At 37.5% G+C, this 27,518-nt stretch overlaps 1 protein-coding gene across 1 annotated transcript in view; it reads right to left on the bottom strand.

Moving 5' to 3' along the window:
- The window catches only part of MAGI2 (membrane associated guanylate kinase, WW and PDZ domain containing 2), a 1,715,773-nt gene that overhangs the window by 733,511 nt on the left and 954,744 nt on the right, over window positions 1-27,518 (bottom strand). Inside the window, 1 exon segment of the mRNA XM_043965407.1 lies at window positions 20,123-20,242. Within this exon segment, the coding sequence (XP_043821342.1) occupies window positions 20,123-20,242 (120 nt within the window).

The following is a 27,518-nucleotide window of genomic DNA, read 5'->3' on the forward strand; positions in this document are numbered from 1 at the left end:
TAAAAGATTTGAAACTTGGTGGATTTTCTCAGAAAATATGTGTGTGTGTGTGTGTGTGTGTGTGTGTATGTGTACCTATATGTGCACACACATATATAGCCAATAACATCTTATAAAGAAAATGTATATACATATGTAATTTATGTACAAATATAATTTTTAATGATAGATAAGATGTGATTGGCTTCTAGAAGAGTTAGCAATTTAAGGTTTCTATTCAGCAATATATTTTTGTAGAAAAAACCCTGAAATTGTCATCAGATTCTATGGGTTATTATTGTAGCTATCCTATTTTTATTCTCCCCCCCCAACCTTGAGTAAGTCAACTCAAACTCTTTGGGTTAATTAAATCTCTTTGGATCTTAATTTTCTCATCTGTAAAACGAGCATATACAATGATTTGGCTCAATATAAAGACATATTTCATAATTGGAGCCCTCCTAAAGAGTCCTCAAATTAGAAAATAGCTTTAGAGTTAGAAAAGACTTCAAAGGCAATCTAATACAACCCTTCATTTATAGATGAGGAAAGTAGGGTCCAGAAGGTTAAGGCAATTGCCCAATTTTCAACAAATCATAAGCATCAGAGGCTGGTTTTCTCCCTTTTCTCCACCTCCTGGATTTCCTGGCTTTTTCAATGCGGAATTAAAAGCCCACCTCTGCAGGAAGACTTCCCCAACCTCTTAATGTTAATGGTTCCTTGATCTCCACTTCATACTATAGATACCTTGTTTATACATTGTTGTTTGCAGTGTTGTTTTCCCCATTAGACTGTAAAGTCTGTGTAGTAGCAATATCTTTCTTTGTATTGGCTTAGGCCATCATCTTGCAACATAGTAGGGGCTTGATAAATGCTTGATAATGTATAGACTTTATTAAATGAATATATGGATCACCTGATTTGATGGAGGTATCATTATCAAAATGGATTGTATGAGACCCTGGAAAAAAGTCCTTTGGCTAAAACTTCAGACTGAACCCAGATAGCTAGCAGATAAGGCACTATTTAATAATTTCTCTCCCCAAGAGAGTAATGAAATTGAAATACCCCTTTATGACTGAAACTTCAACTGATGAGTCCCCATTCACTATCTCTTTCCCCCAAAGAGTAAATGGAGCAAATATCTAGACATCCTTGATCTCTTGGTAAACCCTTCCTGTGTCTTTAAGCTGCCTGATATAGTATTTGCTTAGGTTAATTTGTATCAGCTAATTGTGAGGACCAATTTTTAATTGGGAGTGCTAGCTAAGTGGCTCGCCGCAATATTGGGTCAAGGAAGGAGACTGGCAGCCTCCCTCAAAACAGAACAAGATTTATTTTAACAGCTAATGAACTTTATAAAAAACACACAAATAGGATCAGTAGGATCAAGGAAAGGAAAATAAATGGGAAAAAGGGAAATTATAATACCTGAAAAAATACCACCACCCAGGAATCAGCTGAAAATACGCAGCAGAATGCCTGTCGCTTTCCAGTTCCACCTCGAATGCACAATTCTCCTCCCCAACCTAGAAACACCCCACACAGCCCCAGCCAATGGGATGGCTGCTCTGACAGTCACATGAGTGCCCTCACTAGGCTTCCATTCATTATAATTTTGCCAGGCCCATGTAGGCATCAGCGAGTGATGATGACGTGAGGTGCCAGAGCCCTGGCAAAGGCTACAACCAGTGGGTGGAGCACCATGCAGTTTGTGGAGCCCCAGGCCAGTTCACGCTGAGGCATAAAAACCTCAAATAACAATTAAGTTTTTTACATAATAAAAACTGATAGCACCCTGTACCAGTGAGCAAGAAAACCATATATACTCTCAGAAAGAGGAAGCTTTGAGCTTCTCTCTTAGGAGGGAAGACTCCACATATGATCATGTGTTATTCTTTCTTCTTGGGACAAAATATTAAATTGATATTATGTTTTTTCTTTCTGTCTCTGATCTGGTTTTGTTCTATAGGAGACACTTCTCTGATCTGTTTTTATTTTTTTTTGGTAGGAGATACTATAAGATATTATATAAAGTTATTAGCTTCTATTTGCTCAATCCTAATTGTTAAGCAAAGATTTTCTCCCGAGAGCTTTTGTACCTCCTTTTCCATTTGGCCAATTTGGCTTTTCAAGCTATTGACTTTTTTTCCATTACCCTCCTGTATAAGTCTCATTTCTTGTTCCATTTTATCCTCTACTTCTCTTACTTTATCTTCAAAGTACTTTTTGAGCACCCCTATGGCCTGAGACCAATTCATATTTTTCTTGGAAGCTTTGTATGTAAGAGCCCTGATGTTGCTATACTCTTCTGAGGGTGCACCTCGATCTTCTTTGTCACTAAATATGGTCCTCACCTTTCTCTGTATACTCATCTTGCATGTCTTTCACTTTACTTTTAACTCCTTAAAGTGGGGCACTATTTCCAGGCTGCACTGTCCCAAGCTTCAGGGGGTCCCAGGTGGTATGATTTAAGGAGGGGAAGGTTCTTCACTAGCCTGACCTGTTCTTTGGGCCATAGATAGCCCTAGGCCAACTTGCTAATTAACCAGACAGCAAAACTACATGTGTTGTGGTTGTTAGCTCCTATGAGCCTGCTCCCCTCCCTGACCTGGGCCACTGCTACTCAAGTCTATTCCCTGTTTCCCAGCAAGGGTGAAAAACCCAAGTTCAGCCTCAGCACCAGCAGAGACCTCTGTGATCTCCCCCCTGCCAACTGTTCAGCCCTCTCACCAGACTGTAAGCTTAGTTCCAGATGACACTGGCTCTGCAACTGATTCAGAGGCTCCAGGTGTCTCTTTCCCTTGCTAGGCCTGACTGGGACTGGATCTGTTTCAGTGTGACAGTTGGCTTGGGCTCCACTCTTGCCCCTGCTCTGCAGCCCCCTCTTGCCAACCTTCTAAGCTATCTTTAGCTGGAAAATGATCTCAGCTGTTCTTTTGTGGATTTTGTTGTTATAGGAATTGTCCTATCACAATTTTTGGAGGTTTTTTGGAGACATCATGTCATGAGTTCTGAAAGCTTACAGTCTTTCCTCTGTCATCTTGGCTCTGCCCTGGAAATCCTATGTCTCCCTCTTTTCTTTCTGAGAACAGGACAATCCTGTTCTCTATTACCCCTAACCTTAATACAACTATTGTCTCCCATTTTTCTGCCCATCCAGATACCATATTAAATATTCTGTGTTTTTTGACACCCATGACATTTTAGTTAGTGCTTAATGATTATCATTCCTTCATAAATCTCATGTCATGAAGTAATCAGGTTCAACAAATAGTTATTAAATGTCTGTTATGTCCAAAAAACATACAATGATATTAAATCACCCAGTATCTGCCTTCAAAGCAATTTCATTTCTAAATCTATTATGTGCTGCTACTTCCGATTATGAAGCATCGAGTCTAAGTGCTTCACTGGAATTTTTCCTCTGTATTAGCAAACATATTATTCTTTAATGTGTGGGGCATCAAGAACAATGTAAGCAGATTTTTAGGGGAAAAATTTGATAAAGAATATTTCATAGAATGTCCCACTGACTGCTCACTTTGTGGCAAATATCAAGAAACAGTGGCATCACCTAAGGACAGACAGAAGGAGATCTTATATGTAAAATGACTAAATCAGAGGATAATAAATGAGTCTGGATGATTGGTCTGGTCAAAGGCAATGGAAAAAGGTTATGAGTGAGTCTGGTCCCTGAAGTTAAAATTAAAATTAATGAAGAGAAGAAATAGAATATGTCCTCAGTTGTCTCATGCCTGAAATGTTCTGCTTTCTCACCTCCTCCTATTAACTTCCCTGGCTTCTTTCAAAACTGAGCTCAAATCTCACCTTCTTCAGGAGGCTTTTCCCAGTTCCCCTACCAGTTTTTATCTTTCCTATAAGATTACATTCAGTATAAGAAATTTATGTCTTGTATTTACCCATTGATGTGCTTGTTGCCTCTTTCATTAGAATGAAATTAGAATTAGAATCCTTGAGAAAAGGGAAAGTTTTTGCTTTTAATTTTTATCCCTAGGGCTTCACACAGTGTTTTTCACATAGCAAGCATTTAAAAAATACCTGTTAACTGACTTCTTGAAAACTCAACATTCTCATAGACTGAAACATAATTACTTTCATTTCTTTTGTATGTTCAACACTCCCAATCCTACATAGATCACTGGGAAGCAGCATGACACAGTAGGGAAAAAAAGCACAAGGCAACGGTCTTATTGCAGTTAGGCAATGTGATGGATTGAGTACTGGTCCTAGAGTAGCAAGACCTGAATTCAAATCTAGACCCAGACCCTTACTAGTTGTGTGACTCTGGGCAACACATAATCTCCATTTTCCTCAGCTTTCTCAACTGTAAATTAGGGGAAATAGTAGCCCAGGGTTATTGTGAAGATCAAATGAAGATCAACCTTATTATAATTTGATATTTGTAAAAGCTTGGTACATGGTAGGCACACCTTTCCTTTCCTATTTTCCCTGTCTCCTTTTCCTTTTCCTCTTTTTAATCAGATCCATAGCCCTATTTTACCTGAAAATAGTAAGTAGCATATAGAACAAGGGAGACTTGAGAGGATGTTTATGTATGTAGACATATAACATCTTCATTTATATCTCCCTGTGTTTTAATTGTCTCTACCACATTAGTCTTTTTAATATTGTCTACTTTTACTGATAGGAACTATATTATTCTGATTAAATTACGTAAATTGCTCAGCATAGTTCCATAACCAAGAGACCAACTTAATGAGTATTATTTACATTATTCTAACGCCAGGAGTAGCTAGGCAAAAACTGGAGGTATCAACCATACAATCTGTCAACCACAATACTCCCAAGTACACCTCAACCTTATTATAATTTGATAGGTAATTAAGAAGATAAATAAAAGTACAATAAAATATAGATAATATTACATTTTAAAATTAAATCTACATGCAGCCTTCAGGGATCCTAATGTATGGATTAGTAGCTACCATTTCTATTTGAGTTTGATTCCATTGTCTAAAACTATCAGCTGCAGACATTACTGACCTACAAGTTAGAAGTTACCTTGTTTGGGAGTTCCTTAAACCAGTGAAACCACAAATCCAATCCTTATTCCTATTTGGATTACAGCTCTGTTGGCCCTTTTCAGAAATAATACAGAAGCCCAGGAATTGGATCAGAGAAATTAACTCACCTGAAACTGGTCAATTTAAAGCAATACTACAATAGGAAATGCATATACGATAGTAGATTTGCGGGGAAGAGAAGACAGTAAGAAAATTTCGAAGGAAAAAAAAAAGAAATAAAGCAAATACTACTGTATAGATTTTGTTAAAAAGCAAGATGCTTTACAAAAGGTCAGCAAAAGGAAAACCTTCCAAGCAGTAAGATAATTCAAATACAACTAGGAGGTAGGCATTTTCTTAGCAAATATTTTCAAAAAGACAAAGAACAGGAAGTGGAGTGAGAGTGAGCTCAAAAACCAGCTAAGAAATAAAAACATTAAAATCTATTTGAGTAAACCAGTTACTGAGCCAAGAAAAAAAGCCTGATTGTCTCATTTCCTATAGAAATATCCAATACAACATATTAGATAATTTATTGGAAATGAACTTGTTAATGTTTGCTTAAAAATAAAATTTTGAGCAAAGGCTCCAAAGACACACATCCCAGGTGATTTCATAAATTAACTGCTGATCATCACAGAGTCATGAGCATTCATTTCTGAACACTTTGTGGAGGAGAGAATTTCTCAAAGCCAGAAAAAAAAAATATTTTGGGAAACAAACAAAAATGTTGACCTGAAAGAATCAACTGCGTTTGCAAAGCTATTTTCATAACTAGATAACTCATTATATGATATTCAAATCTCTTTTAAATCTAGAAAACATCATCTAGGGACAGCTAGGTGGCACAGTGGATAGAGCACCGGCTCTGGATTCAGGCGGACCTGAGTTCAAATTCGACCTCAGACACTTAACACTATGGAAATTTATTTTGATTTGGGGACCCTACCTTTGGGCTGAGATTGGAAAGCCTTAGGCCCTCAGGGTCTCTTCTGTGTGGGAGGGGCTGGTGCCCCTCCCCCTCTGCTTCAGCTGAGATGAAAAGCCCCATGGGCTGTATAAGACGCCAGGTCAGACAGCTGGGGAAAAAAAAATCCCCCAGCTCCCTCTGCCCTGAGCGGAGGTATTTGAGAGATGCTGGCTCTGGCGTGGCCTGTGCTGGGGCCTGTGCTGGGGCGTGTGAGGCTCGAGCACAGCCCCTCACACCCCCCTTACACCCCCCCCCTACACCAGCTGCAGCCCTGGCTGGCGGATTATCTTGGTCTGTGGGGGCGCAGGAAGCCCCGAGATTTGGGTAGAGAGAAGAAAAGGTATATATAGACTTGGGAGTTAGACAGCAAGGGGTTCAGTTGGACAAGGACGGATGAGAGGGGGCTGAGAAGAGGTCAAGAGGGCGGCTGATGAGATTAGAAAGGAGAGACAGGGGGACAAGACTAAGAGAAGCCCAGGACTAGGAGCAAAGGCGGCAGAAGACAGACTGAACAGGAGGTAGCTGAAAGCACAGAAGCAGTTAGCACAGGGTATAGGTTGGAGAAAGTGAAGATTAAGAGGAGTTAGAAGAAAGTAGCTGAGCAGGGAAAGTACATACCCTGAGGCAGAGGCACCTAAGGCCCCTTATTGTATTAAAAAAGTTCAAGGCACCCCAGGTGGGAAAGAGACTCACAGCAATGCAGTCAGGTTGTACATTTTATTTCCCTGTATTCTTAATTTTAAATAGTGTCTCATAAATAAACTCTGCTTTGATTATTTAGTTAAGAGGCTTCTTAATATTTTGCTTATCAATTCGGGAGCAGTGTGGTGGAACTTTATAAATGGCCCACATTAAATTAATGAAGTCAGATAGCCAAACAGTCAACAGCCCCAGAATTAGTACCCCAATCGAATTAGCCCCCCAAATTAGCCCTAGTCATCAAAAATATTTTTACATTTGAATGGTAACCATGAAGGGACACACGGCCCAATTATAATTTTTCTAAACTTATCATTTTTCATATAATCATAATTTTTCATAAATCCAATTATATAAAATTTCCAGCTTAGTTATAGTTAATAATTAATTTTTTACAACACTTACTAGCTGTGTGACCCTGGGCAAGTCACTTAACCCTCATTGCCCTGCAAAAAAAAAATACAGTATCCTTTGCTTCCTCCATAAATGTTCCATATAACAACATTTTGCAGATTATAAGAAACTTAACTCATGCACAGACAAGACTTCTAAAAACAGAAAACATCCTTAAATTATTTTATGGGATTTTTTTCTTAAGTGTATTATTATATACTTCTTTAACATATTACTTCACCTTTTCTTAATGACTCAGTTATCATTAAGAATAGTAGTTACCTTATTTTGTGGTAACAAAGATTTACCCTAAAGGGCTACTGAGCAACGTAGTAAAGCTGTTTCCCCTTAGAACAAAGGCACTAGGGCTTCGGTGCTTTTTTAGTTCTTGTAGTCACTATTTTTGGTTTGCTTTGGTTTTGTTCTCTCTCTGCTCACTCAGCTTAACTGTCACTTCTGGTTGCTATTCGTGTGCCCTTCTTTAGCATTCCTTTTGCCCCCCTTCTGTTTGTTTTCCTTCTGATCTGCACTGGGCTAGGAAGGAAGATCCTCAATTTTGCTAGAATTGTATTGAAAACACCTTAAGAGTAACTAATAACTCTTTTTCACATGGCACATTAGGGCTTACAAATATATCCCCCAGAGCCTGGTCATGAAGCCGACAGTGCAACTATTATACTTGTTTTAAAGATGATGAAACTGAGAATAAGATTGTTTGGTTTATGTGCGGGAGGCAGAGAAAGAATTCTGGGTTTGGAGATGGAGGAAATAGATTAAAATCTCACATTTTCTACTATGTGTTTAGGCAAATTACTTAATTTCTTTGTGCTACAGTTTCCTCATTTGTACAATAAAAAGGCTGAGATTAGGTGACCTCTATTGTAACTTCCAACTTTAAATCCGAAAAGAAAAGCTAGGTGTAAGAAACCTGGATGTAAGAAATGTAAGCATCCAGATCAAAGCACTGTTCACGTAATCCCAAATTGAATTCCCTTTTTATGCTCCAGCATTGTTTCTACCAAGGGGTGGATATGACTTTCCTAGGAGTACAGTGCTTGTGTTTGGGTACACAGGTTTTCTGACATTTATTTGGGTTGCTCAAAGGCTTCTTTTGGGGCTTCTTTTCACAGTCTCAACTCTATTGTTCAGAGCTGAGGTTGCTAGATAAGTGACCTGTATGTGTATAGATAGGCCAGGAGCTACTACTATTGTACTGGGTACAGAGGCTCTCTAATTTTTACTGAGATATCTAGTCATTAAGCAATAAATGTAAATTAGATCATTCTCTTTCATAACTCAGAGAGAAAAAAAAAGGTTGCAGTTTTCCATACATAAGAGTTCCATTAAATTGATTTTTGGAAGTGTTACTATTATCGAGCCTATGTAAATAATACAAAGACAAAGACAAAACAGAACAAAACAAAAACAAAGCCAATGCCACTGGAGAATTGATCTAGCCTTCTCATTAATTTTGGCTATTAAGACAGAAATTATAGCGATCGCTTTTTCTTGGATGACTTGTCTTACAGTAAGCTGATTCTAGCAGGTTTATTCTCTAACAAGTCCAACAATCTTTCCTTTTGACATTTTGTCCAAATGTCAATAAAGGTCTTGTAGGAACTCTCTTTTCTTTCCCTAGATGTGAGAAGTAGCAATAGTTAACTGTAGTGGGGGTCTGGCACATGCACAAAGTGTCTGAGATGGTGGCTTTCTTTTTTTTTTTAATCATAAAACGATTTTATTATTTTCCAGTTACTTGTAGAGATAGTTTTCAACATTTGCTTTTATAAAATTTCTAGTTTCAAATTTTTCTCCCTCCCTCCCTTCCCTCCCCCCTCCCCAAGACAGCAAGCAATCTGATATAGGTTATATATGTACAATCACATCAAACATATTTCTGCATTAGTCATCTTGTGAAAGAAGAATTGGAACAAAAGGGGAAAACCTCAAAAAAAGAAAAACAAAAAACAAAAAAAGTAGAAACATCAATCTCCTGCAACCTCAGAAGCTCTGCATGTCTCATTCTCCACCTTGAACCTGCCACTCCTCTGTAGTGCAGTGGTTAGCATCACTGCTGCTCTGAAGTGAAGGCTGGCCATTTCTAAGCATTATTTTCAGACAAACTACTCAGCAGTGTAGTATAATCCTCAAAGACCTTGAATCATCAGTTATTGATGTGTGTATGGTCTGTCCCAAAATTAGAATTTTAGTGATCCTTGGAAATGTGAAGATTGTTAAAAGAGAAAAGAATAAATGAAAACAATGGGCATAAAATGACAACCAATGGATCTTGGTGGGATGGGAGAGGATAGGAATTCTGTTATGTGTTGAGCTTGGACAGATTCTGTCAGTGGCCCAGGACTGAAAGAGAGAACAGAAGTTTGGATTGCCTTCGAGAAATTATATAGTTGTTAATGACTCAAGTTTTCCTAAAATGAAGGCCCATGTTTTTAGCACTAATTTCTTGTGGTGATGATGTATTTCTGTGACTTAAATGCTAGTTTCCAACAAACTGAAGTTGGGGATCATTCAAATGGAAACAGAGAAGCGCGTAGTGGGAATTAATAGTGTGCAACACATTATAAATGAGGAATTCCACTAGAGGAGCACTGTGAGAGATGTTGTCAAATAAATATATTCATGGAAGGGGAAGAAAAGAAAACTAAAAAGGGCTGAGTCACAAACAGAAGTGGTGGATAGCTGATGGAAATTTTGATTGTTCCATTGACAAATTACTAATGTCAAGAAATCTAATGGAATGTCCCCAACATTTAGGTAGACATCCTGTTGTGGATTTATTAGAGGGAATAGCCAGGAATGACATAGACAGATACAGATGGACTTTGATATGTACCACTTAAAGGAGTATCAAATTACAGATCCATCCAGTATGTTGAAAGACAATAATATTTTTCAGAGTTGAAGTACAATTCATCATAGCAAAAATCAACCAGTTATATATCATAAACAGATCATTGAGTTTGGCACTGGGAGACATGAGATGGAATATTATCTTCCTCATTTACTAGTTACCTAACTGCAAGTAAATCACTCTTCCCCTCTGGCCCTCAGTTTCCTCATTTGTAAAATGAGGAGACTGAACTAGATAATTTCTAAAGTCCCTTTCAGTGCAAGCATTCTGTGACTGGCTGAGGAAAAATTGGAGAACTATAGATGTCAGTATGAGGCAGCTTAATGGGATGGAGACTGAACTTAGAGAACAACACATGGGTGAGAAGACACCCTCTACCTATTCAGGTTCATACTTTCTCTGTAATTTAGTCTTCAAAAGATGCCTAGATACTTGAGGGAACATTACATTACTTGTCCAGAGTCAAATGGCCAGGATGAGACAGAGATGAGACTTGAACCCAGGTCTTCCTGGCTTCAATGTCACCTCTATATCTACTACAACAGTTTCCTCCTATTACGTTATCCTGCCTCTAGGTTTTGCCCATATTAATGGTCCTTGACTCCTTGCATAAGGTGGTGATCTCAGTTATTTAACATCATAAAATATTATTGCCACAAAAAGAACTCTGGCTACTCCTCAGTGGGAAAGATAGGGAATTATCAGCAACAGATAAGTTACTGTCAGAGCATTAGTAAGATTGGCTGGCGAGAAAAACTTCAATACTTTCTCACATGGTTGGATAGATTTTAAAGATCTTTTATCAGAGCTACTATTTTGAAAGGAAATGGGTGTTAACAATGTGTGACCATTTCCATTTTTGTTTTGGGAAAGAGATCATGTTTAAAATAAAAGCAGAGGGGCAGCTAGATGGCGCAGTGGATAGAGCACAGGCCCTGGATTCAGAAGTACCTGAGTTCAAATCCGGCCTCAGACACTTAACACTTACTAGCTGTGTGACCCTGGGCAAGTCACTTAACCCCAATTGCCCCTCAAACAAACAAAAACAAACAAACAAACAAAAAAAACAAACAAACAAAATAAAATAAAAGCAGAGAATTTTGTCCCAGTTTAATTCAAGTTAACACTTACAATTATTGGAGCATTAGTCAGGAGCAAGGCAGTTAAGTAGAAATCATATGTTTGTCTTTCAGCTGTTATGAAAATAGACTGAATCCATCACAAGATAACTGGCATGTTAAGATCTCCAAGGATGTAAAAAATTACTAAATATGTTTGTTTTCTTTAGTTAAGTTAAAAAAAAGTTTACTGGCTACACAATCACTGTACCCAGAATAAATAAATAAATAAATGTGTGTATGAATACATATGTATATACACACATATACATACCTATGCCCACATATGCACATTCACATATATGTATATGTAAATGTGTGTGTATGTAGGTGTATAGGTATGTATATATGTATGTAAAATCAGGGAATTTTCCATAATTATGTAAGGTAAAAGAAAGTAAAAATCCTATTCAAAGAGGGATAGGGCTGATTTGACAATTTAAATGATAAGTACAAGTACCTACTTGGAGCTTGAAGTTAAAAAGATTGTCTTTTAGGAAGGAGCTTGGGGTGAAGAAAGCGACGGGTAGGGTAGATTTTTAAATCTTTTTTCATCACTAGTAAAGAAAACCATCCCATCATCAATTTAAGTATTGATCAAATCTTTATTTTCATCAATGGAACATAAGTGCTTTGACAGGAAGAACTAATTTCAGAGGCACATAGGAAGTGGTTTAACAAGTACTTGTTTCATTTATGAAATTTTATTTGCATTTAGATAGATAGTACCTTGGACTGATGGAGGAATGTATAGCTTCTATCAATACCATTTCTACCATCAGTGATGATGGTATCCCATTTGAGAGCAAAGGAATTGAAATTTTATGTAAGAAAACTACTACGAGGTTATTGAAGAATCATAGGGCTAGTTTTCATTATTAAATTGCAAAACAAACAAACAAAAACCCCAAAACAACTTTAAGATTTACTTTCCTATTACCCAAATGATTGAATTGCTTTCCTCAAAAATTTCATGTAATTTAATAGTTGGGATTTTTTCCATCAAACTAATGCAGTCAAGGCTTACCTTTGCACTTGACCTCCAAGTTCAAGGACTGTATTCTTTTTGGTACAGATGGGATAAGATTCTAATTTCACATCAGCCTTTATGAAATAGGTTAAGAAGCTCAACAAAATTCCTGCAATATATACAGGTCTCAAAGCCGTGTAGCAGATTACAGAATACTGAGATGGGTGAGTATCACTTCTTCACAAAGTTTTACTTTAATCTTGAATGTGCTGTAATATGTGGGCTGCATTCTTTCTGCCAGATTCCCAAAGGTCCCAAAGGACTGGCTGACTTTCTTTTTTTTAAATTTTAATATTTTTAGGGGTGGGGTAAAACAATGAGGGTTGACTTGCCCAGGGTCACACAGCTACTAAATGTCAAGTGTCTGAGGGTGGATTTGAACTCAAGTCCTCCTGAATTCAAGGCTGGTGCTTTATCCACTGCACCATCTAGCTGCCTGGGCTGCCTTTCTTGAAATGATTTTCTTCTGTTCTTTTGATCAGTATAACATTTAAAATAGGCTTATTATTTATTGAAGATGAAAAATTCCTTTATTCTTCTAGAAAGAGTAGCCTCTTCAACTGATAAGAGATTTCTTGTGTATTGTTTTACAAAAGGCTGCTTCCTACCCCAAATATTCGTGCTAATTTCAGGAAGCAGCTTTCAATTTAACAAACATGAATTAAGCACCAACTGTATGCTAGGCCCTGGGGAAGGTACTTGTTTTTTTTTTTTTTTAAGTGAGGCAATTGGGGTTAAGTGACTTGCCCAGGGTCCCACACCTAGTGAGTGTTAAGTGTCTGAAGCCGGATTCGAACTCAGGTACTCCTGACTTCAGGGCCGGTGCTCTATCCACTGCGCCATCTAGCTGCCCTGAAGGTACTTGGTTTTAATAAGACAAAGTCCCTGTCTCAATCAACCTTAGAGTATGCTCTCTAGGACAAGATGAGTCAAGATCCCAAGATCAAAAAGTAATGGTCAGACTCAGAATGGTCTGGGCATGTGGCAAACAGCAGGCATAGGCCATAATCTTGGGCAAACTAGAATAGATTGTATCACAGATTAGTAACAGTCAGACAAAACATGGGTTGGATGGGAGGTTTAGATCAGAAATAGACCGTTGATGCTAGGTTAGTGAGAGACAGAAGACTCTGTTCTATTGGAATGCTAGGGCCATCTAGTAGCCTCTGTAACTATATAAGAGAAGCTTCTCTGATGAAACCTGAGGTGCTACTGAAATCCTTTACCCTTTGACCTCATTATCCTACATATAATTTGTTTTTATATAGTTGTTTACATATTGCCTCCCCCAATCAACTGTGGATTCTGAAAGTAGGGACTGTCTCTTACCTTTCTTTGTGTCTCCAGAGCTTAGCACATTTCTTGGTGTATAGCAGGCACTTAACAAATACTGATTGATTGACTACTGTCTGCTTTATTAACTCCTCCTAGAGATGGAACTTTCTGATTTTTAAAGGTTGCTTTCCATTGTTCCACTCTCCCCATGGTCATTGCCTCCCTCTGGCCCATAGGAACGTTAATTTCCATGTCAGGTGGAGGTAGAGAATAGTTCTAGTCAAAGTTCAGCCTCTATAGAGGTAGGAATCTCTACAGTCCTAGAAGATTTAAAAATGTGACTGAGGGAAGAAACTGGAGAGTATTTCTCCTTACCCCCACTGGAAGACCTGTTGGTTGACTGACAGATACATATAAAATGGAGATAGCACTGGAAAGGGGATTAAATACTCTTGAGTTCAGAGTTCAGCCAGTGTCATGGACCCTCTGGGGCATTCTGGTGAAGCCTGTGGTCCCCTTCTCAGAATAATGTTTTCAAATGCAAAAATTAAAATGCATAGTATTATAAAAGCAAACAATTTCATTGAAATGTATGAAGAGGCATGGTCATGTATGCAAACATCTTTCATACAAGTGATATTCAATGTGTATTTTTGAATTATAGACTGCTTAGGAGAGTTAGTGCAGAGCTATGAACAAATGATAGTCTTCAAGGATTAAGAAATCATGTATTAGACTGCAGAGACAACCTAAAGCTTCCAACAGTAAAACGTGTTGCTGCATGATCCTGGGCAAACCGCTTAACCCTTTTTGCCTCAGTTTCCTCATCTGTAAAGTGATCTGGAGAAGGAAATTGTAAACTGCTCCAATATCATTGCCAAAAAAACCCAAATGGGGTCTTAAGGAGTTAGACACAACTGTAAAATGAGTGAACAAGAAGTATGCAAGGCACTGTGGAGGCCCCTGGGAGTTTAAAAAAAACAAAACAAAAAATAGTCCCTGACTTTCAGCAACTTATATTCTACTGGCAAGAAAATCCCAAATGGTGTCACAAAGAGTCCAACATGACTGAAAAATGACTGAACAACAACAAAAAGAGACAACATAAAAAAGGGAGCTGAAAAGCAGGAAGTTCAAGGGTATCGTAAGGTGGAAGAGCCTGGGGAATAAGAAGCATAGTTGAGAATTGTGAGCTTTGGCTGACTCAGACAACTCTTCAAATGGAGGTTCTGGGCAGAAACTCACCAATAGAAGCAGTTGGCTACTTATGAAGCAGAAATGTTCTGTAATCAACTACACAGTTGTGTGACCTCTACTGACCACAGACATCAAATCTAGACTCCAACAATTTCACCTGTAAGTCATACCAAAATGAGCTCAGGCTCAGGTCACCAACTGCAAAGTTCAAATGACAACCTAAGGTCCTCTGACCTGGCCATGTGCGGAGAATAGACAATGTGATGTTCCAGCAGCTGCTGTATTGCCATGACTGAAGTGAGATAATCAGTCTGGGAAATCATAAGAAATGCTGTATGAATTGGCTGAAACACTGTCTCAGGAAAAATGGCATCATTTAGGCTCACTATTATGGGGGGGGGGGTGGCGGGACAGGGAAGATGCCCCTCCCAGGATCAGCTCATCACTTCCCAACTCACTCCCACGGTGCTAATTCAAGGCTCCATTGTTAACACCTCATTCTGTCTCCTCTCTCCTTTAAGTGGAGGGTGGAGTTCCAAACTCCTCTCCATGCCTTCTATAAAAGAGGGCAGAAACTGAATTCCCAGCTCACTCCATTTGCCTGGTGTCCCACTATCAGAAAATTGAATTGCTACTTTTAGTGAAGATGTCAGTCTGAAGCTCGAGTTACAAACAGGGCAGGCCTTTCATAAAACAGCTGCAGTTACCAATCCAATGATACATTCCATATATGCTGAGTGTGGGAAGGGCTGTTTGTCCCACGCTGGTCATTCCAGCTGCATCTGTACAACTAGATTGTAATCACCATCAGTAAAGACATTGTGAAAGACTGTTAACAATGTATGTGCTACTTCTTCAGAATGAGCTTTTTCTTGAAGTGACTGCATTTCTAGGATTCTAATCACAGAATTTGAGACCTGGAAGGAACTATGGAGATCAGCTACTTGAATTCCCTCATTTAACAGATGTGGAAACTGAAGCTCAGAGAGGTTTAGTGATTCGTTAAAGATCACACAGCTCAGTACTCCATGAACTGGTCCTGGAACTTCTTGTATTCAGGACACATCACAATACTTATTCCATTTAACAGTAGAAAGGAATGAAGCACGGAAAGGTTAAAAGGCTTGTCCCAATGAATGATAAAAAGATGCAATATAATCCCTGCTCTCAAAGAACTTATATTTTATTAGAGGAAAATTATTGCATAGATAGAGGAGTTAAGAAGTAAAAGGTGGGGCGGGGTGGGGGATCTAGGTTCAGATGGAAGGGTGTTGAGGAAGAAGGCCAGACTGCATTTGGCATGGTTAGGAAATAATTAAGAAGGCTAGCCTATCTAAAGACTAAAGTACTGTAAGTAGTTTAGAGTGAGCCCATTTAATCTCTACCAATTCTAAAATTAATGAATCTCCAGACTTCTTGATCTGGCACTATTTGTGAAGAAGCAAATGGCTGGGCTAACCTACTTAGCTTTGCTTGCTAAAGGCTTATGGCCCTCAATCAGGCTTAGACCCTAAACCTGATATCCAATACATATCAACTGATTGGAAGACCTAGGATGAGAATCTATAGTCCCAGAGATAAAAGTGATTTCTCAGTTTTTTCAGGGAGTTTTTTTGTTTTTGTTTTGGTTTTTTGGTTTTTTTTGGCAGGACAATGAGTGTTAAGTGACTTGCCCATGGTCACACAGCTAGTAAGTGTCAAGTGTCTGAGGCCGGATTTGAACTCAGGTCCTCCTGAATTCAAGGCTGGTGCTTTATCCACCATGCCACCTAGCTTCCCCAAAAGTAAATTCTTTTTTTTTTCAGGGAGTATTCTGAGATGTGATATACCACACAATTTTCAATTAAGTATGGAGGGTCTTGTCCAGGGGTTAACAAACAGACGTCTGTGGCTAGATTTTGGGGAGGTGGCTATAAATTTGTATTAGAAAAATACAACTTTAACTTCTAACTGAAATTTAGCATTTCCTTCAATTATTTAAAAATATTATTCTGAAAAGCGGTCAGTCTGTTGACTTGATCAGACTGCCAAAGGGGGCCATGATAGAAAAAATATTAACATCTCTTGTTTTTGTCAGTATTGTTGTTGAGGAATGGTAGTCCAATAGTAGAATGTACTAGAATTAAAAATGGAATGAAGCCAAGACCAGAGAGAAATAATGGTGGGAGAGAAAAAGACAGTAATAAAAAGATTTTGTAGAGAAAGTCACATTCTCCTCTGGGACAATGATAAAAGAAACTTGACAATTCTAAAAGCACTGGTGTTCCTTTCTGTCTATTCGATGAACCAATGATTTCTACTTTCTTTGTATCCTGTGAAAAGAGAACCCATGGGAACACTGGTTGGGATTCCTTGCAATACCACACACCATGTGGTACTGCACAATCTCACACTTCGGTCCAGGACTATATGGGCGTCAGTGAATTAATATTAAAACTTGAATTCTGTAGTTTCTCCAAAGATTTTATAGCCTTAAACTCTAAAGAAATCTTGTGTATGTGAATTTCTTTGGGAAATTCAGGGTCTCATCACTGAGAAACCTGATTCTTATTTCATTAAACTCATGATTATGCAGAAATGAAATGGATTCCAAAAAATACCCACGATCAGATCAAAGAATACCAAACTTAGATTGCATCTCAGAGGTCATATAGTATAATGCACACATGGGCAACTATTTTCTCCATGATAGTCCCTACAAGTGGTCATCCATCTTCTGCTTTAAGAACTCTTATGAGAATGATAACGATAACTCCTAAAGCAAGCCTTTTCATATGTGGAGACTTCTAATTGTTGGGCAGTTTCTCCTGACTTTGGGCTGAAAACTGCCTCTCTGCCATTTCTACTACTTCTTTCCTGGTTAGAACTTTTGGGGCTAAGTCAAACAAGTATAATTGCTTTTCTCTATGACAGTCCTTCAAATATTTGAAGACAAATAGAGAGTACTACAGCTAGTTTAAGTCTTTCTTTCTCTGGGCTACAGATACCCAATTCATACAAAACATCCTCATATGGCATAGTCTTAAGGTTTTTCACCATCCTGGCCCTATTCCTCTGAAAGGTGTCTACCTTATAATCGCCTTAAAATGGGGTATCTGGAACTGAACAAAATGAGCTTGATATAGTCCTACAAGGACAGAGCTACCACTTTCCATGTTCTAAACATAATGTCTCTTTTTATACAGTGTTATAATACATTAGGGTTTGGGGGTGCCATATGACACTTGATTCATATTGATCACTTAGTCTCTTAAAACCCTTTTATATTTTTAATATAAATTATTTCTCAGTCACACCTCCCCCATCTTATTTTGTATAATTGATTTTTTTTTACCAATTATAATATACTCCCAACAACCTCTTCCCTCAGCCAAATGAATTTGCCCCAGGTGCTAGAATTTCTAGTTATAACTCTATATGCCTGGGTGATTATCTATACACAGTAAATTAAGTTACAAAGTAAATTAGGAGCTTGGGTCTTAAAAGTTGCTAAAAGAAGATTCAGGCAGTTTCAATTGGTCTTGTGAAACCTGAGTATGAATAATTTGAACAACTTTCTCTTTAAATTTAAAGGACTTTGGAAATCAAATTTAAAACTGCACCTGAAAACACTGGCATTGTATGACTTGGCTCTTATTTTTTTTAATGAAGACATGGAATAACTATCATATCTAACATATTAGTTTTATTCCTAGTTCGAGACATATTTATCTGACAGGAGAGATTGTCCTTGGATTTTATGAGCTTATATACATTCAATTTACAGCAAGCCTTTTAGATATTGAATGAGATATCAGATTATTAACTATGTTACTTTTGGAATACTGTTACATATTACCTCTCAACTAGTTGAAAAAAAATGCTTAGATTAAAGCAATTATGAGCAATCATGCTAGTAGAAGAAATACAAAAAGCAATTTATTTAAATAATGTCTCAAATCAATTAAGAAAATGCCAAGTTACTGAATATTTGCTATACTGCCTTTTATTTTTATATATTAATCAAGCTGCACTAAATATCACCAAATACTCTCCCTTTTGTAAAAGCATATAACTTGGAAATTTACTCTCTCTTCTTTTCTCTCTCTATATGCATGCATGCATACATACATATATACACACACACAAATTTGCTGAAATTATGCAAACTCAGCCAAGTTCCACAAGCTCAATGAAGCAATACATAATAAAGCATATATATGTATTTAATAAGAGAAAATAAGCTATATATGTATATAAATATGTGAACCATGTTAAAATTGACCCAGGGGGCAGCTAGGTGGCACAGTGGATAGAGCACCGGCCCTGGAGTCAGGAGTACCTGAGTTCAAATCCGGCCTCAGACACTTAACACTTACTAGTTGTGTGACCCTGGGCAAGTCACTTAAACCCAATTGCCTCACTAAAAAAAAAAAAAAAATTTGACCCAGTAGCCAAGGACAATTCAATATATATTAAAGTTTATTTCAAACACTCAAAGTATTATATTCTTCAACATCTAATATCCATCAATTATCACCAAGTATTACGGGAACAAATAATTGTTGAGAATAGCATTGTCAACACCAACAAACTTCAATAATTTGCTATAATTTATGGCCTCTGGTTGCTCAAAAATGCAGAGACGAATAGATATACATGAAAATATATGGTATGCACTTGTAACCATGGAAAGAGTACAAAACTTAGCAATAGAACATAGGAACCTAAGGGTACTTCTCTGACACACTAGGTGTACAAAACTGAATCTCTCAACCTCTCCAATACCTGTTTACTTATCTGAAAGTGGACGTAATATTCACACCTGCTTCCCAGGGCTGTTCTGATTAACTAATGAAATAGCATGTGAAAGCACTTTAACAGTGGAAAGTGCTACATGAATATAAATTAGTGGGGCATATATTAAGATTAGGATCATATGATGTTACTCAGTTCAATTAAACTTCAAAATTCAAATAAGCTCACATAACATTCGACTTCATTATAACATATAACAGTAAAGTTGGGAAGTTTTAGGAACTAGAATCCACTTTGCATGCAAAAGTTTTGTTTTGATTTACTGAAGTTTTGGAAGCACCTAGTTGCAAAGAAAAGTCCTAGATTTTTCACTGGCTATCCCAGAGAGGTGAAAATCCTTTTTCAAGGCTATACATCTAGCAAGCATGGGCCTCGGGAAGAGTAGTCCCCAGCCCTCCCGACTCTGGGAGTCAGTGCCATGTTTCACTGTACCATGTTAATAAGCCCATTTTGCCCTTAAAAGATACAGCATGAATTAGAAAACTAGTGACACATTTATTCCAGTGTCTATATTTATAGGTTTCTTTCAGTGACTCTCTCAACTAATTTCATGAACCAAATTAATCCGGCTTCATTTTACATTTTCTCTAGGAAATGTGCTTTACAATTCCCATCTGCCTCCTCATCAATTTCTGAAACCAAGATCCGCAGCACATTTGTGACACGGTGTCCTAACGTGATTCAATTAAATGAGAAAAATGTAATGAAACCACCAAACAGATTTGGCAGTGAAAATATGCTTACCTTCATATGTTCCACTTTCTAGGAGAGCACCACTTTTCTCTAGTTCCATAAAGTCTTCAACGGTGATGAAAATATAGTCCACACCGGGAACCTCACCCTCCTTATGTGGCCTTGTGGTACCTGAATCCCCAAACAAAATAAACAGAATGTGAAATGTTTGTAGCTGAACTTTAGAAAGGTTCCACTTTTGAATGGTAAGTAGCACTTACTCTGCTCATCATGTGTGGCTGGATTCTATATTTGTCTTTCTGTTTGGCAATAGAAAATACTGGAGTGGTAAACATTCAAGTCAACATAGAAAACATCTTTTTTCCATCAAGCTCATAAAGAGTGCATTGCCATGGAATATATCTGTGTAGCTTTTTTTTTTTTTGAAAACAAAAACCATTATGCACTTTGTGAAGAGGTGTTTTGAATACTGAGCCAGGAGTTGGCTAGCTTAGGAATTTACATATTTTTCTCCTATGAATAGGCTTCTATTATTCTGTCCAGATTGCTGTGTTGTTACATAAATCATATCAAAAGACACATTAAAATATATCAAGTAACCTTTTATTTACACGATCAATACAGTATTTGAGGTATTTATTTTAATTTTACAGGGCAGCTAGGTGGCACAGTGTATAGAGTGCCTGGAGTCATGAAGACCTGAGTTCAACTTCGGCCTCAGCCAAATGCTAGCTGCGTGATCCTCGGCAAGTCACTTAACCCTGTTTGCCTCAGTTTCCTCATATATAAAATGAAGAAAATGGCAAACCACTCTTGTATCTTTGCCAAGAAAACCCCAAAAGGGGTTAATAGATAGTTGGGCAGGACCAAAGAACAAACAACAATAACATTTTCATTTTACATTTTGTTGAGAGGCAGCACAGCATAGGAGATAGAGGAATAGCCTTTGAGCTAGGAAGATCTGGGTTCAAGTTCTGCTTCTGACATACTGCCTATGTGATCCTGGGGAAGTTATCTAACCTCTCAATGCCCCATGCCACTCTATAACACCAGAAGATTCAGACAAACTGTAAATATGCTTTGGTAGGAGGAATTTCTCCACATTGGTAAAATGATAGCTCTAGACCATAGGGAAAGGGAAGGGAAACCTGAAAATTTCACAGCCAGATTTTCCACAGATTATTCCCTCAAATCTACTCCCCTGCATATGTCAGTTACATAAGGCATCATGCATAGTCAGAAATAAATGCCCATAAATAAAGAGGGGGCAAATGCCTTGCAAAAAAACCTGCATAAATCAAATATACAAGCAATCAGTAATTTGAGGAACTAAAAAATGAAGAGAACTCTTTTAAATTTTCTTCTAAGAATAAAAAAAAATTTATATTTTAGGCTTAATTTTTAGTTTCATTCTTTGCATTACAGTCTTATACTCAAAATGACTAAGGCTGTTCCTTTAAATCTCTCAGAAGAAAATCCAGACTGCAAATGAGAGGTATATATTACTGTCAGAATTCATAATATGCCAGGAGATTATTCTCAGTTTAAAAAAAAAGAACAAATTTCATTGAAGCTGTGTTGAAAACATTAATCCCCCCAAAAAACCCACAAACAAAACCAAAAACCTTTATAACCTCCCTTGATCATAAAACAAATTTATTCTTAATAACATTTAATTGTATTTATTGACTTCTTGTCAATATGTTTAAACTGTGACATATTGTATAATATTTTATGTTCTTCCTTTTGCTACCTATAGCTCCTACGTCTAGCATGAGTAATATCCTTTAATTAATGTTGTTACCACAGCCCTAACTTTCAATTTCCTGTACTTAACCCTTGTGGATGAAGCGTACATTATTAATATGTCAGGACGGCTTTTTTTGCAATCAATTTGTTTTTCTGTTTTGTTTTATTTTTATGGGAAGGAACGCACTCAAATCATTAAGAAAAAATTATCTCCTGAAGATTCAATTTTCCTGACTGATTTATCTGCATATTTCAGAAGCTACAGACTTTGATTAATTAACCACTTTTACTGCGGCAATGCATTTATAACAACACAATATGCATACAGAACCACATCCCGAGTTACCACCCTCAGGTACTTTGGCTTTTTGGGGACTACATTTAATTAATTCTTGGGGGTGTGTGGAGTGCACTTTCCCCTTTTGCCAGTTCTAAAGGTCAATTGATTGTGTCCATGCTTTTATGTTCAAATGTTATGTTGCTTTCCTGTTGCCTCTTCTCTCTGATTTCCCAACTGATGATAAACCCCAAACAACAGATCACACATTTAGAGCTGGAGGGGATGATTCAGGTCCCTGGAGATGAAAATTCTGCAGATATTCTACAGGAAAAGACGCCTCCAGATCACACTGATAGCCTGTTTGATGCCAAGTTCAGTGCTCTTTCAAATCAATCAATTAGTAAATATTTATTTAAGCTCCTACTATGTTCAAGGAAGTGTGCTAAGTACTGGGAATACAAAAAAGGGCAAAAGATAGTCCCTACCCTCAAAAAGCTCACAATCTAATGAGGGAGACAACATGAGAACAAATATATACAAAGCACATTTATATATATATATAAAAATATATATGTGTGTGTGTGTATATGTATATGTGTATATATATATAAATATGTGTGTGTGTGTGTGTGTGTGTGTGTGTATATATATATATATATATATATATATATATGATAAATAGAAAATAATTAACAGAGGGAAAGCACTGAAATTAAGAGGGGTTGAGGAAAGTTTCCAGTAAGAAGATGGATTTTGTTGGGACTTGAAGAAAGCCAGGGAAGTCAGTAGTCAGAGTATGGATTCTGCAGCCAGAGGGGAAAAAAAGCCTGAAATTTAGTTTCCATTGTACTACAAATTAAAAGTGAAGTGCAAAAGCCCATAAATTCTGGACTTTGACTACACATTATCAGAACCAAAAAGGTTAGGGAAAAGTCCAATATGCCAAACCTCTAAGCAGTTGCAGAGAGAGGTAAACTACTTCTGATGCTTTGATCGTCTGAGAAATGTACAAATACTGCAATATCCTCTTCTGCCTCCTGGAATAATTCATTTCAGTTGGTGTAATCAAGATTTTGAAAACAAATAAAAATTGACCTCTCATCCCAGAATATAAACAATCATGTAAACCAGCTATTCCAAGAACCAGCCAGCCTGCCTGCCTGCCTTCCTCCCTCCCTCCTTTTCTTCCTTCCTCCCTCCCTCCATTTCTTCCTTCCTCCCTCCCTCCTTTTCTTCCTCCCTCCCTCCCTCCTTTTCTTCCTTCCCTCCCTCCCTCCTTCCTTTTATTCTTCCTTCCTTCCCTCCTTCCTTCCTAAACAGTGCCAGTTCTTTCCATGCATTCTTCCATGCCTTATAATCTATTCTTGTCTTCCTCCAGCTTTCCCTCCTCTGAATACATTCTGCTTGACAATACTTTTCTCAAAATGTACTACCCAAACTAAAGGCAATCCTCTAGATGTGGTTGCCTGATCAGGGCAAAGTAGAGCATCATTATACATTTCTTTACTAGGAAGTTGTGCAGCCTGCAATCATATTTTTGGCCCATGGTCACACCAAACAAGGTCTCTCTTAAACAAATGGGTACTAGGCAAGCCTTACCCATCTTGCACTTCGAAGCTTATTTTTTTAAGTGTAAGGCACTGCATTTAATAAGTACAGGGAGTCCAAGGATTCTTAAATTATTTTTCTTCAATCAGTTTTTAGGTCAGGTTTTTTTGTGATCATAGGTGCTTTACATGTTCTTATTTTTCAGTCCTTTGGCTTTGTCCTACCATTTCTTGCCTCATGGAATCACTTCATTCTGTTTGCTCCATTCTGTTTTTCACTTCTTGGGTAATGCTTTTTGCTCTGTGTTTTGTTATTTATTTTCCTCTCATTTTTTTTCTTTCTTGACTTCCATTTAAAAATATATATATTTTTAATCTGAACCATTTCTTCCATCAACTCTTGGGATTCTTATGGCCAAGTGATTCTTTCTTCTAAGTCTCTACTTGAAGTTTTCATGGGGTTACTCCTCTCTTCTTTGTATATCTTGAACTTCTCTTAACTCGTGGCATTTTCCCATTGTACTGGGAGTTTTCTTCTGATTAATCATCCATATAGCCCCAGTATATGGATTGGGACTTTATGCCAGGGCCACACTCTACTGCTCCTCAGTGTCTTAGAAGGGATAGGCAGGCCCTGTTTGGTCCTGAACTAACCATATTCTGGATGCCCTTGCAGCTGTGACTAGGGTGGTTGGGATGAGTCCCTACCCTCTGCCACAAGCCCTGGATTCTTATTCCATTTCCTGATGGCTCAACATTGATGCTGTTCTTGGCACCATCTCTGTTTCTTTGTTCTTGCATAATTCCAAGATGAAAATGTGTGCCATCCTGTGCTGAAGTCATGAACCCCTGAATGCATGTTGGAGACTGATGGTTTTAGGCCGTCTAGAAGGCCCTCTGATGTAGGGACTACCCTGAACTCTATTTCTTGTATCCTGCTATGACTCTAACACTGGTAATAGTGGCCAAAGATTTGCTTATAGTGCCAGCTCCATCTTTGTGCTCAATGACCTATCAGTGGTTGGCTCTTCCTTCACTGTTGCTAGAACATTGTAGGCCTAAGATTCCTTGAACTTCAAGTCCTTTGTACTAGATATAATGCTGGCTTCTGCCTCCCCTGATAAGTCTCATAACTGAGCATCCACACAATTCTGCCCAGCTTCTTGTGTAATCAGAGACTAGATGGAAGTTCTTACTGGTATTTCTCTTTTTCTTTCTTATTGGACATTGCTCCATCTGGTGCCCTTTTAGATCATTGTTGGGGGCATTCTGAGGAAGCCTGGCCTCCCCAGGATATTTCATGCCACCATATTACCCTATCTGTATGTTTTCATTTCTCAGAAGGAGTCTATGAGATCTCTACCATCTCCTCTCATATACACAAGGATCAAATGGGATTACAAAAATGGAAAGGTGTATGAAAGTTAAATGTAGTATCCAAATGTAAAATAATGAGAATGAGAATGATAGTGACAGTGATGATGGTGACATCAGAAAAAAGAAAGGCAATTGTAAAACTGAGTTCTGTTCCTGGATCTTTTTTATTCTTATCACAATGATGCTGTCATTGCCAGCACTAAATCCTAAGCAGTATCTTTAGTACAATCTTAATTTCAAAACCTTCACAATTCTGAGACTGCTTTATTACATTGTTCGAAATACACATAATAGATGCTTAGTGAATATTGGTTGAATTGAATTGAATATCAGGACCAGAAAAACAACCCCCACACCCAAAACAAAATAAAATAAAACAAACAACCCTGGCAATTATGGCAATTTAACATTTTGTTCAATTAGTTTCTAAGCATAAAGATCTAATTTACTTTGGGAATGAGGGTATGGTTAGGGGAATAAAAAGAGGATGAAGATGGGCAAGCAGTAATAAAAATCAATTTCCGTACTTTGGAATGAGACAAAATATGGAACATGGATGGCTCAGTTAAAACTATAGCAAGTTCTTTTATCTTCTGTTAGATGGGTGTATGTGGTAGGCAGAACCTGTGGCCCTCAGTGCATTAAGGTTTGTGGCCTTTGCTGAATAATTTGAAAAGTGTGAAATTGCTCATAAAGCCTGATTAGTGGATAATTTCATTTCAGTGACAGGCACGGTTCCATGGTCAGTGAAGGAATTTGAGAGTGTGCTCTTGGTTCTACATATCTGAGAATGGATCCAAAAGATATCAGCCTTGGACAAAGCCAATTTGTAAAGTTACAGAAAACTACTAGTGGGACATGAACAGCATTTCAGAGGGAGGCCTCATCTTAAAAATTAGGCAAAATTAAGAGATATTTAATGCAGCATGCATAATAGGAGCTTACTGCTAAATGTATTTAATGCCTAATAGAATAGCTAGGTTAGATTTAAAGCAGGAACTTTCCTTATTTTTGTACTGATAGAATCATAGTGGGTTTTTTCCTGACATATCATGAATACAATTGAGTTAGAGAAACATCACCTAATATGTCTGCTTTACATGAGCCATCTCCCAAATTTCAAATAAAAGGGAATTGAAGAAAGAAATAGAAAAGCTTCTTTCTACTTTAGTTAGTTATTAATTTAATAATTCACTTAGTTTAATTCTCCATGTGATAAAAAACAAACAAAAAACTATAAAACTTACTTTTTACATTTCATTAAATAAAACATTATGTCTCTAGTAAAAAAGCAATACTATGATAAGCACAGCTTCCATAGCAAAGTTTTGGTTACTTGATTCAGATATAAAGTATAAGTTAGCTCGAGCACTGACCTCAGATCACCTCTCCAATTTCTAACGCAATTCCCACAACCATCATTAGGGGAAGGAACCTTAACAGAGAATGTGCCCACCATCCCTACAACAACCACATGAACCCTGATCTATTGCTACTATTAGGCAGGTAAACCCAGGAGACCTAGGAATAGCAAAGCCCTCAATACTACCAATGTTGCTACTGGCACATGACTGTGGCCAGTTTTCAGAGGAGCAACCCTTGTGGGAATGTGACTTATCAACTGCCTTTTTAGGTGACAAAGCCACGCTTTCTCTTCTGTTACTATAGCTACTGAGAACTGGGAAAATAAAGTTCTCATCATCAAAGAAAGTTTTTGGCTCAATTTAATAGTTCCATATCATAAGTAAATATTTATCAATGGATATGACTTTAAAGAAGAATATTTACCATTTGTCTTGGCACTATAACCTAAGGACATGGGACCTTTCCATCAGATTTGCAGATAAAACCTTCTATATGCGTTTATTTTCCCATTAGAATGTGAGCTCCTTAAGAGCAGAGACTGTGTTGTTATTCTTTTTTGTATCACTACTGCTTTGCATAAGTGAGTGCATAAAAAATGCCTTTTCATTTATTCTTTCTTTCATGGAAGATGGGACATGTTGATGCACTCATTTGGACAACAGTTCATTCAGCAATTGGCTATCATTAGGCTCAGCAATTATAACAACCTTCTTGAAAACCTACAAAAACAGAACATGCCCAATTGTTTTATGTTCATGATTAGACCAGCTCCCTGCCACTAATAGCTTAATACATTACTGAGCCTAAACTCTAAGTTAAGCATGTTAGATCCACCAGCAGCAGTTCTTAACCCTGTTATGGTCATGGGAAACTTTGGCAGTCCATTGAAGTCTATGGGAACTTTATTTTCCTCCAAATAAAATTTTTAAATACATAAAAATAAAATACACAAGATTACAAAGGAAACTAATTATAGTGAAATGCATTTATGAAAATATATATTTTTAAAAAATTTGTAGATGCATCCTCTAAAATCTCTCAACAGGTAATTTTGGTGTTTGTGAACCCAGTTTAACAACCCTTGGGTTAGGTAGAAAATAAGTAAAAATTGATACTATATAAAGCATAA

Source organism: Dromiciops gliroides, chromosome 5, assembly GCF_019393635.1.
Source record: "Dromiciops gliroides isolate mDroGli1 chromosome 5, mDroGli1.pri, whole genome shotgun sequence".
In the NCBI taxonomy this organism is placed as follows: Eukaryota; Metazoa; Chordata; class Mammalia; order Microbiotheria; family Microbiotheriidae; genus Dromiciops; species Dromiciops gliroides.